The sequence below is a fragment of the Pyrgilauda ruficollis genome, unplaced genomic scaffold (assembly GCF_017590135.1).
Source record: "Pyrgilauda ruficollis isolate IOZ18807 unplaced genomic scaffold, ASM1759013v1 scaffold391, whole genome shotgun sequence".
Lineage (NCBI taxonomy): Eukaryota > Metazoa > Chordata > Aves > Passeriformes > Passeridae > Pyrgilauda > Pyrgilauda ruficollis.
In genome coordinates this window covers 27,035-39,072 of record NW_024525390.1, presented here as the reverse complement: position 1 = coordinate 39,072, position 12,038 = coordinate 27,035, and the positions used below count along the sequence as shown (strand labels likewise).

At 51.0% G+C, this 12,038-nt stretch overlaps 1 protein-coding gene across 1 annotated transcript in view; it reads right to left on the bottom strand.

Moving 5' to 3' along the window:
- LOC121358501 (hydrocephalus-inducing protein homolog) overlaps positions 1–12,038 on the bottom strand; it is a 57,671-nt gene that overhangs the window by 24,699 nt on the left and 20,934 nt on the right. Inside the window, 7 exon segments of the mRNA XM_041476732.1 lie at positions 2,759–2,887; positions 4,393–4,602; positions 5,118–5,124; positions 7,074–7,240; positions 8,388–8,891; positions 10,665–10,814; positions 11,437–11,692. Of these exon segments, the coding sequence (XP_041332666.1) occupies positions 2,759–2,887; positions 4,393–4,602; positions 5,118–5,124; positions 7,074–7,240; positions 8,388–8,891; positions 10,665–10,814; positions 11,437–11,692 (1,423 nt within the window).

Sequence of the window (12,038 nt, the reverse complement as noted above, 5' to 3'; positions counted from 1 at the left end):
CCAACCCTGCCAGAAGCCCTGCCAGCCTCTCTTACAGCTTTCCCAAGCCTTTCAGTCTAGCCATCATCCTTCAGGACCCTGCTAGATGTGCTGGCAGGCTCTGCAGGTTGGTTCCTGGGACAAAGTCCACATGGGATCCTCTGCTCAAGAGTCATGAAGAAGGCTTGACTTGGTCTGGGAGTCCTGCAACTCTCCAGCCTTGGTGAAGGTGGACATGAGCTGCCCTATGGGCATATGGTAGGGAACAAAACCAGAGGGGCCCTTCCTGGGGGCAGACAGGCAGTGCCCACCTTTGATGTTCCAGGGCAGGTTGACACTGATCATGGGAAAGGAAGCTTCTCCTTTCAGGAAGATATTTTCCGGGTCCAGGTCACCCACTGTAAGCTGGTAAGTCCTGCTGAACGCTCCTGGTAATCCTGGTAGGTAAGAGAATTCCAGCACTTGCTTCTCGCCAGGTGCAATGGAGCCCTGCAAGGACAGGAGAGGAGGGAGGGAATGCATCAGTGTTTGATGGGGATGGCTCAGGGGACAGACAGGCTGAGAACATAGGTTCTCATCTAGAAGAAACCATCAGACCACATCACCTTAGTGATAAACATATTACAGTCTCGGCTTTCACAACTGTTAGAGTAAATACTATGTGTTTTATAATGTTGACTTTTGTAAAAGAAGTTTTGCTAAAGTTTAGAGTTCTATTAAAGCGAATGTTGTGTTATGATACCAGTGTTGGTGAAGAGTTGTTGTAATATTAACATTTGACCAATGAAGGAATGGAAACCTTTTGAATATGTCAAAAAGTAACAAATGACCAGGACTAGGACAACTGCACATGCTCCAAAAAGGTGGGACAGAGGAGGGACTACGTAAAAATATATCAATATGTGTAAACATTTGTAGATATGGATTAGGCTGATGCAATACCCAGGGTATATAAGGGGTGTTGACTGGTGCGTGCCTCTGGCTAAGCACCCAAGCCAAGCACCCAGCACTGTTACTTCTGCTTTGTTGACTTTGTCCCCTATTGCCTCCTATTAAATTTTATTTAAATTTTAACTGAGGAGTGGCCTTCGTTTTTCATACCTTCTACCTTCCTCATGCCCAAAAGGTTGAGCCTCTGACCCCGGGGTGCCGTGTGTCCTCCCCAGGGCTCGTAAGGCTGCAGCCCCAGCACAGCCCGGTGTGAGCACAGCTCTGCTGCTGATGGGGTTTGCCCTCAGCCAGCAAGAGCCTGCCCCATCAAAAAAAGTCTCTTCTCCTGCCCTGTGGAAGGGAAGTCCCTGCACTCAGCAGGGCCAGCAGCTCCTCTCATCCCTTGTAGGAGACAGACATGAAGAAATGGGGAAGCCAATCGCTTCCTCTTCCCACTGCAAGGAAGGACAAAGGCAGGAGTGCTGCTTCGGCTCAAAGAATCCCAGGCAGGACTGAGAAGCTTGGACAGTGGTGGGATGCTCCTAATTTTTCTCCCTGCTCTTCCAGCCCCGCTGCTCCCTGGCTCCCTCACTGCCCCACAAAGCTGCTGCACAGCAACAAAGCTGGAGGAGGCAGGGAGCAGCAGGCCTATGTAAGGGATATGTGATCACACAGCCTGGGTAAGGTGACCCTCCAGTGCTAGCACAACCTGAGATCTCAGCTGTCAGGGTCCCCAGAGTGACTGTGAGCAACCAATTAAATTTTAAGCTATGCCACAACATATGTTATAAATCCACTTTCTGACATGGGGTGAAAAATTACTACAGGGGCTGTAGACGTGCTGGGAGCCTTAACACAATCCCACATGTAAAGGAGATGGCTAGGAGAAAATGCAGGCAGGCTCCGTGTCTGGGGGACTGCAAGCGACCACCCCGCTGGAGGCAGGCAGACCCCGAAGCCTGGGAAAATTTTGCCCGTCTTCCTAAAAGGGCTGAGTTATGGGAGGAATCTTAGCATATACAAGAAGTTAACACTGCCAGTTTTCCCCTGCCATTTTTGGTTTTTTGTTGGGCTTGGAGCACCCGGAGGGTCCAGCTCCCTGCAGAGCCACTTCTTCCCTGTCTGTCTACGCTGCTCCCGCCGCTTGCCCGCTCGCCACGGCAACGCAGTGCTCCGCTGCTTCCCCGAGGGAGCAGCCGCCGCGTCCCGACCGTGACGGACCGCGGCTGCTGAGCCCGGCCCGGCCGCACCCCGCGGGACAGCCGGCCCTGCTGCCCGGCGGATCGAGCCCGCCCGGCCGCACGCTCGGTGCGGCTGGCAGCACAGCTGCTCCATCTGCCGAGCAGGGCGCCGACACAGCGCCCCAGGGTCCCAGCGGTAACGCTCTGTCCCTGTCCTGGGTTACGCTCTCCGTTTCTCATTTTCTCTCTCTGCTCTTTTTTCTGTCCCCTTCTGGTCAGGACCATACCCTTTCTTTATCAATAAACAGTTTTCAGATATGACGCTGCGTTTGTCTGAGAAGCCTATCAAAAAGAATTCTCCTCTGCTCCCCTTAGAGTGGGACAGACAGCGACCAACACGCTTGTGCCTCCCACCGTGTCTGCCCTGTGACAGCAGAGCCACCCACCAGCCAAAACCGTGGGGGGTGTCTATCAGGAGAGCACTTGTTTGACCTTCTCTTCCCAGCAGAAATGGCTTACAGCTCTGTCTCTCTCATGACTGGGTTTGGGGTTTTCCCCTCCGACTTTTTCCCCCCTTTTCCCTCCCACTCCCCTCCCGGCTTTTTTCCCTTTAAAACTCTCCTGGGCCACCTGACACAGGGCTGGGGTCAGTCACTTGTGCTACTTACAGTGGTGGGGTTGACCAGAAACACACCAGGCAGATGCTGGTCTGCAGGGCTAGAGTTTAGCACCCAGCTGAATTCAGTCTTGCCAGTGTTCTCCAGGGTGACATTGCTGTGATGAATTTCATTAAACATCTGGAGAGAAGGCACAGGAAAGGGAAGTCACAGACCCAGGCCTGCTGCTGGGAATCTCCTTCCTCTCTCCTGGGATTGAAAGCAGACACATCCTGGGAGCAGGGACCAGGGAGGAGATAGGGGAACCTGGGGAACCCCCAGGCACAGGGCACCTGCACAGCACCAGGGAGCTCTGGCAGCACACAGAGGTGTGGTAACAACCATGTGAGGGCCAGTAATAAATGAACCAGGGGACACAGGCCCTCTGCACTCTGAGGGGTCACCAACAGCCAGGAGAAAGAGACAGCACTGAGGCATTGCAGAAGAAAAGGCACCTGCATGCAAGTACTGGCAAGCAACATACATGCAACAAGGGAGTCACACAGGGCAACACAGACAGGGCCAGCAGCTGGAAATATCTGTGGGCTTTCGACTGGAAAAGAGTGAAGTGGGGATTATTCTGGGACAGTCTCTCCAACTATAGTGACCAGAAGCCCAGCTTCTTCCCTTGACTGTTGTGTGGATTAAGCAAGAGCTTTAGACAAGAGCATCTCCTTGGAGGTCAGGTTTAGGAGTGGATCAGCAGAGGGATGTCTCAGGGACACACTCCTCAGAGCACCTCCACTGGGACTGTACCTGCCCCAGGAGGCAGTGTTAGGTACCCTGAAAAAGAGGCATTGCCAGCATTTTGGAGAGGGTTGGAGATGGCCATTTTAAACCAGCTTGGATGCCAGATGTGTCCCTCAAAGGTTGTACTTCCAAGCCCCAGAGCCAACAAAGGGGCTGGGAAGGGAAGGGAGCCCTGGACCGAGGTGGGCAGGAACCCACCAAGGCAAGGAGCTGTGCCAGGGCGTTGCGATTCATGTTTATCTTGTTAGTTTATTGTCAAATAATTTGCTCTGTTACACCTCCATGTTCTCCCCAAGTTGGTTCATCCCTGATTTGTACCCTGCCTCAAAGCTGTCCCTCACACTTTTCCCCACCCCTTGTTCCAGCTCTTTCCCTGCCTGTCAATGCAACCCAGCCCCTTATTGCCAAACCTTCTCTGCCACTCTTACCCTGGGCCAATCCCTGACTGCCACACCCCTTTGGAATTCCCCTAAACTTTGATGCCCCACTGGCCCATGTGACTTTCGCTTTCCACTCCCTGTCCGGTCCCTAACAAATGATGTCTTCCCTTTACCCCTCCTAAGAAGACTCCCCATTGCACAACTGCTTGTAACTGCCCCCTGAGTTGTAACACTATAAAATCTGTGCACCCAGTTATTCAGGGCCCTTTTGGCTTGCTGCTTTCACTTGAAATAAAACCTTCTGTGTGGAGCCTCAAGACAGAGAGCCTCCTCCTTTCTCCTTTGCCTGGTCCCTGTTGTGGCTTCTGTCCGGCACTGTAGAGCAAGTGGCTCTAAAGCTTCTGCTTCTGGCAAATCCCCACGCCAAGGCAGTTCTCCACTCCTGGCACAGCGCCCGAGTTTCAAGAGCTAGCCTGGGCTCCAGTGGGCTGCATCACCAGGGAACACGTGTGTTACCTGTAAGCCACAGCTGATCTGCCGGGGCCTCAGGGAGTAGCTGGCACATGAGGTCTCCCCGGTCACCAGCACCTCATAGGTGGGGCCTCCCTCCACGTGGCACAGCGCCTTCACACGGGCGATGGTGTTGAGGTGGCCGGAGAAGGTGAAGGAGACCTGCTGGCTCTCTCCTGGCTGCAGCACACCTGACAGTGGCACGATACTGAAAGCCTGGATGGAGGACAGGAGAGACTGAGGTGTGGAGCATGGAAATGGATGCAGAGGTGCATCTTGGAGCAAAGTGCAGCTGTACCTGGAGGGGCCTATTCCCCAAACACTGCCAGAATCCCCCTGATCTCATCCTGCATCCATGCCACTGACCAGTGGAGGACCACGGGGAAAAACTTCTCCCATACTCATGGATCAATGCATTAATTAATACACTACATTAAAGTGAACTGGGATATCTCCTGGCAGTAGAAATTCTCTCTCTGATGCACAACTGGCCTTTAAAAAGCCTTTCTTACTGCTTTTAGAAAAGGAGATTCAGAGTGAGAGCTCTTGGAGCTCAGGGAAGGACTCCAGCCCAGCTCATCTGACTCCTGAGGCTTTTCCCTTCTCTCTCTGATATATATGCTGCTTTCTCAAGGTGCCTGGAAACAGGTAGGCTGGCTGGCTTGGGAAGAGGGTACATGGAGATCAGGACTCATCAGAGCATGGTTTGGGAAGGAAGCTGGAGCTCTTACCATCATGCTGCAGATAAAAGCCACATCTTACATTGTGAAGGAAACAAGGCAAAAACATCCCACACTCAACACAGGCCTGAAGGATCTGAGTGGGCTTCTCCAAGGAAAACTCTCCTATTTCTCCCTCCCACACAGTCCAGCCACTGGCCCAGCCAATTCTCAGGGCACAGGACAACAGGGCAGCAAAAAGAGAGGTCAGCAGCACGAGCATGACTTGTTGGTGGCAGGCTTGTACACAAGCACTAGGGTACAAAAAAATCTACCTCTGCTCCTAAAGATTGGGCAAGATCCTGTGATTCTTTCAGGGCTGTGACTGGCTCCTTCACGTTTCTAATCTTGAAACGTCTCCTTTGATATGCTGAGGAACCCAAGGTTCTCTTCTCCTTTGGTGGTTGGGGTTTGAATTTAGGTGGGTAAAGCTCATATCTGGAAAATAAGATAACTATGAACAGGGACCTGCAGTGGGAGGAGTGCACGAGCAGCTCCTGCTCAGGATGCAGCCCCTGGGTGGGTGCTGGCACATTGAACTGAGAAATGGCTTGATCCAGCCCTTCCCAATCCAGGCTGGAGCAGCTCTGTTCCAAAGGCAGCCCAGGGTAGCAGCAGTGCAGCAGCTGCAACTGCTTAAATTGAGGAACTACAGAGGACAGGGATGAACACCTTGTGGGGATGCAAAAAGCACAGTGGGAGAGGAAAAGACAGAGAAAGCAAGCAAAAAGGTGAGATTTGAGGCACCAAGGGGCAGACCCAGCCAGTGACAGACAGCACAGCTCCCCCAGTGCCCAACCCCAGAAACTCTGCAGCTCCACCAGGTATTTATCAGGAATGTTTCCCTGACAGTGCTGAGAGCTTGATTGACATTTTCCAACACTCCCAGGTGACTCAGGTCACATTCCCCATTTTAAATTGAAGCAGGTGCTCAGGGTAACTCTGTATGTGTTTCTAATGCCACATGAGGGACACAGTTGAGCCGTGCCTGCCTGTCACCCTGCTGAGCTGCAAGTGCTCCCCACACAGTCAAACACAACGTGGATGCTCCATTCCCACCCAGGCACTCAGGGCCTGTAATGACCTGCTCCCCAAAGAATCACTGTCTTCAGCTTTGTCACTTGTTACCTAAGGCTGGGTTTCATTGCTGGATGAGGGGCAGTCTCATCACAACCCCTAAGAGATCCCCTAATCATCTATTCCACTGTCTATAGTTTTAATGAATGGTTTGAGGCAACTTCCCAGGACCATGGTGCCCAGACAATGACATTTTTCACTCTAAAGAAGAAACTGTCTGGGAGGCAGGGATAGGAGATGATGTGATGAACGAGTTCTGCTGTCAAGCAGTACGGAACCCATAAGGAACATGTTGCAGTGGGGAAAAAGTCAAAATGAGTAACAAGTGTCACAAAAAAAGGAAGTGAAGAATCCAAGGTGTCCACTGAATGCTGACCTCTGGGAAAGAAATCATCCTGGCAGCAAAGGAGTTGTCTCAGAAAAGAAGGAAAGGGAAGGCTGTTCAGCTGGCTGTTCAGCATCAGCCCAGGCACTAAGTAGCTCTTTCTCTGGTGTTGGGACTTTCTGGGCATCCTCCAGCACAATGCAAGGGAGGAAGGCAAGGAGCAGAGAGCAGCTCCTGCAGAGAGGACCCATCCCAAAGCAGAGGGGCCAGAAGGGCCTCCAGCAGCACTGTGGGAGCTGGGACTAGGAGACCTTCATCAAGGTGGACATTGCCTCAGGCCACAGAAGACTGAGAAAGCAGCTTTCACCCCAGCTTTCCTTCCCAGGGGAAACCACTATGGGGGCTATGCAGCACCAAATTGGTGGAAAACCTATTCCCTGCATCCAGCCTGAGCACGGCTGGTCAGTGTTATTGGTCAGATCCCAGGCAAACAGCTTTGTTCTTTGCCAAGTGCAAACAGGCCACCAGCAAGAAGAGCTTCAAGGAGAGGGCAAAGGTGCACATACCTCAACCTGTTCACCTGGCTGTCTGAATGGAATGACCAGTGGTACTGGACGGGAAGTGGGCTGCAGTTGGTCATCTTCAGAGAGCGCACTTTTTCAGTGCCAGGCACGATGCAGCCAAACTCCAGGGTGCTGGGCTGGATTTGGAGATTTGGGAAGTGCACTTCTCCCTGAAGGGTGATACGCTCCACAAAAGGATGGCCCCTGACCATGTCTATCTTCAGAACTTTCTCTTTTTTCCAGCTCTTCAAATCCAGTCCAAAAGCTGAGTCAAAAGCAGCTCCTGCTCAGGATGCAGCCCCTGGGTGGCTGCTGGCACACTGAACTGAGAAATGGTTTGATCCAGCCCTTCCCAATCCAGGCTGGAGCAGCTCTGTTCTAAAGGCAGCCCAGGGATGACACTGAGGTGCTGCAGCAGCTGCAACTGCTTGCATTGAGGAACTACAGAGGACAGGGATTAACATCTTGTGGGGATGCAAAAAGCACAGTGGGAGAGGAAAAGACAGAGAAGGCAAGCAAAAAGGTGAGATTTGAGGCACCGAGGGGCAGACCCAGCCAGTGACAGCCAGCACAGCCCCCCAGTGCCCAACACCAGAAACTCTGCAGCTCCACCAGCTATTTATCAGGAATGTTTCCCTGACAGTGCAGGGGGGTTGGTTGACATTTTCCAACCCTCCCAGGTGACTCAGGTCACATTCCCCATTTTAAATTGAAGCAGGTGCTCAGGGTAACTCTGCTTGTGTTTCTAATGCCACGTGAGGGACAGAGTCAAGCCCTGCCTGCCTGTCACCCTGCTGAGCTGCAAGTGCTCCCCACAGTCAAACACGACCTGGATGCTCCATTCCCACCCAGGCACTCAGGGCCTGTAATGACCTGCTCCCCAAAGAATCACTGTCTTCAGCTTTGTCACTTGTTACCTAAGGCTGGGTTTCATTGCTGGATGAGGGGCAGTCTCATCACAACCCCTAAGAGATCCCCTAATCATCTATTCCACTGTCTATAGTTTTAATGAATGGTTTGAGGCAACTTCCCAGGACCATGGTGCCCAGACAATGACATTTTTCACTCTAAAGAAGAAACTGTCTGGGAGGCAGGGATAGGAGATGATGTGATGAACGAGTTCTGCTGTCAAGCAGTACGGAACCCATAAGGAACATGTTGCAGTGGGGAAAAAGTCAAAATGAGTAACAAGTGTCACAAAAAAAGGAAGTGAAGAATCCAAGGTGTCCACTGAATGCTGACCTCTGGGAAAGAAATCATCCTGGCAGCAAAGGAGTTGTCTCAGAAAAGAAGGAAAGGGAAGGCTGTTCAGCTGGCGCTGTCTGAATGGAATGACCAGTGGTACTGGACGGGAAGTGGGCTGCAGTTGGTCATCTCCAGAGAACGCACTTCTTCAGTGCCAGGCAGGATGCAGCCAAACTCCAGGGTGCTGGGCTGGATTTGGAGATTTGGGAAGTGCACTTCTCCCCAAAGGACGATATGCTCCACAAAAGGATGGCCCCTGACCATGTCTATCTTCAGCATCTTCTCTTTTTTCCAGCTCTTAAATTCCAGTTCATAAGCTGGGTCAAATGCAATGTAGAGATGACAGGTCTCCCCTACATCCACTCTCACAGGCTGCAAGGAGATGAGCAGTAATTAATCGCCTGTGGGAGAATGTCTCAAGGTCTGACAGCACAAAACAGTAAATGTTCAAAGTCACCCCAGCATGGTTCATTTCTTGAACGGCTGCTCCAAGTCCAGCATAAGGTCCAGTGGCACCAGGCAGGTGTTTTTTAAAGACAAAGGCTGGTACTGCAGAGTCAGGATGTCACCGGGTTTCTATGGAAACGGGAGACAAGGAAAAACAGCCTCAAGTAGCCATAGACCACCTTGTGCTTCTGCTGCATCTCACATTCTTTAGCCTCAGAAGTGCATACATCTCTATTTACCCTTTCTATTTGTTTCTACCCTTCCAGGAGATTTTTCTTTATAGCAGATGCTTTTCATCTTTAGAAACCACAGCATCCTCTGGGGGACAGGGAAACACTCCCATGTACAGATGAGGAAATAGGTTCCTGAGAGGATGTGGCTGCTTGAAGAAAGATCTAAAGCAGAAAGTGAATCCAGACCATTTGGCTCCAGTTTTGTCTTCGTATTAGGCAGAACAGCACTAGATGGTCTTCACTCACATACAGTCATTCCTCACAACCTTATTGGCTCTAGCAGCCTCACAAAAGCCTAGGCTCTTCCTTCCTGTCTATGCATTGTGCTGGGCTTCCTGCATGGTTTAGAGAAACCAGAGAGTTTGGGAAACTAGTTCTGGATGTACTGATATCAAACAGGTGCTGTGCCACAGTATGCCATAAATCAGTTTGTATGCGTGGCATTGAGCAGAACCTAGGCAGAATCAGAGACAGCTGAAAAGCTTCTAAATTACATCTGAACTGCCTGTTCCAGGGATTCTGTACTTCAGCGGGAGCCTGGGAACCAGAGGAGAGGCCTGAAACTACAGAAACCTTTCAGAAAGGATGAAACATCTTGTATTTTTCAAACAACTTGCAGGAGAGGGAAAGATGATGCTGTAGTTGGGATCCAGAGACTAAAGGGCACCTGCTTTGCCCCAGTGTTATCACCACTGCAGCTGCAGGATGTCTGGGGGGTCCTTTGAAGCAGGTGAGACTTAGGGAAATGCACAGAGCTATACTATATAGCTATAGTACAAAGCTTATATGCCAACAGCAGAGAAGGCAAAGAGGCACAGGAGATGATGGGTTTTTCCTTGTCAGCCTGAGGAATTCACAGGAATCTCCATTTTCCCCAGCTTCCCTACAGAATCAGAGTACAGACATATCACTGCGCCTTGGAGCATCCTCCAAAACCTCCCTTTACAGTGAGCAGAGAAACTGGCATTTGTCTGGAAGTGGCTAAAAAAGTGGGTGTTACAGTGGTAGGCTGCTGCCTATCTCTTGTCCCCAGCAAGCCTCTCCTGTGGCAAGGCAAGCTGAGGGAACATTCAGGCAACACAGTCAAACCTCCACTCAACACTCACCACAACTGGCTCAGCGATAGAGGCAAGAAAGGCTCTTTTGCAAGGTTTTATTCCAGCAGAATAACACAGTAGCTGAAGGGATACCCAGCAGGAAAGAGGATGAACCACGTGCAGCAGGCAGCTTAAGAAGGTGGACATAGGAGCTAAGGGCTGGGCAGAGGGGACTGGCCTCCAGGGGAAAGGGGATGGCCACCAGGAGTGCCAAGCCAGTGACTGGGAAGGAGAAACCAGAGGCAGTTGCTACACCAAGTCCATGGGGAAGACCGTTTTTCTCTTTGGGAGGGGTGACTCTACAGTAAGTAGTTAATGTTTCCAGGGCTGAGGGCTTGGGGGTTGACTAAGGGAGGAGAGTTCATGGGATGCTACAAGTGGCCATGATCCTCCTTGGCAGTGCAGCTGTAACTGCAATTTTACTTTGGGGAAGGTAAATACCAGTCTCATCTCTAAAAGCATCTTCACTCACTTTACAAAGTGCCTCAGAAAGGGTAAAGAGGAGCTTTAACACAAGCACACAGCCCTCTCAGCCATGCAGTTAAGTGCCAGGATGCAATGCAGAGACTTACCTTCTCCACGCGGAAAGTGAAATGTCTGGCTGACACTTCTATAGAGGGATCAATATATTTGCAGGTAAGGACTGTTTCTATTATCTTTATCTTCTCTGTCCTGATGCCTGTCCCTAATTCATCTTCACACATCACATGATTCTGCACCTCCTGCATGCAAGAGTCACTTGTCACTAGTGGGTGGTGGCAGGGCATCCAGCAAAAGCCCTGCATTGGCTCAGCACCCACCACCCAGCACAGGCCTTATTCCTGCCACAGAGTTACAGTCACTGCCCCCTTTTCTTCCTGTGATGCAGCTTATTTATTCTGTGCTCAATTGTCTTTAACACTGCACCCAAAAGGCCCTTGTGAGAAACTCCCTACCTTGACATGGCTTTTGTTTTACTCTCTGCTTACCCCAGATAAATCACTTGGCACTTGTTTAATTCACTTTCTTTTTGAGCTCCTAGTCTAAGTGTAACTTATTTCTCTGCCCTTCTTTGCTGACTAACCATGCAAGACTGTTTGCCCCAAAAGAGCAATATTTCCTTCCACCCCTACTTTGGGATCAGCACTGGGTTTTGGTAGCTGTGGAATCACAATAAAGCCTTAGCTGGTCTGATGGTGGCCAACAAAGAAAGCAACTGGTGCTGCCACAGAAACATGAGGTCTTAAACCACTTTCTTGAAGGCCTCTGCTTATTTTCCCCAGGCAAATGTCAAGGGACTGCGGACCATGCCCTGGGGAGGGGATCTGATGGTTCCCCAGGCTCAGCCTGTGGTGGGGACCTCACCTGTGCGATGCGGGAGAAGCCTCGCAGCACCATGTCCGCAGACTGGCCTGGCTTCAGCTCCATCGACAGTGGCTCCAGCCCAAACACGGGGTTGGCAAGTTTGGGACTCTGGGAATCATCCTTGGGGCTACTGAGGGCTGAGACACTCTGGCCCTCCTCCTCCTCAGGTGGGCTGCAGCATCCCACGCTCCAGGAGAGCCGATGGAAACGGCAGCCCCGGTTTGTTACTCTGAACCGATGTATACAGGGAATGAGGCTAGAACAGAAGGCAGGATGGAAAATAGTATGGGAGTAGCTATTTCCCTGGTCATCAGATTGCTCTCAGTGAGCAACCTGAGGTGTTAATTGCTTGGAGACTGTCTACATTTCCAGCTTTTAAGGTAGACCAGAAATAGTGTCTGATAAGGTGGCATTTTGATGTCGTTATTGCAAAGGGAAATATGTTTATAATGGTAGTGTAGCATTTTCCAGGTGAGGCTAACAGGACATGGTGTTTTCCTCCAAAATGTTTGTTCTGGGGTGATTTCATACTGTTGCTGTATTTTGTATTAATCTGTGCCTGAAGCTGTTACTGCATCTTTGAGATCCTGCACTTGGGGACC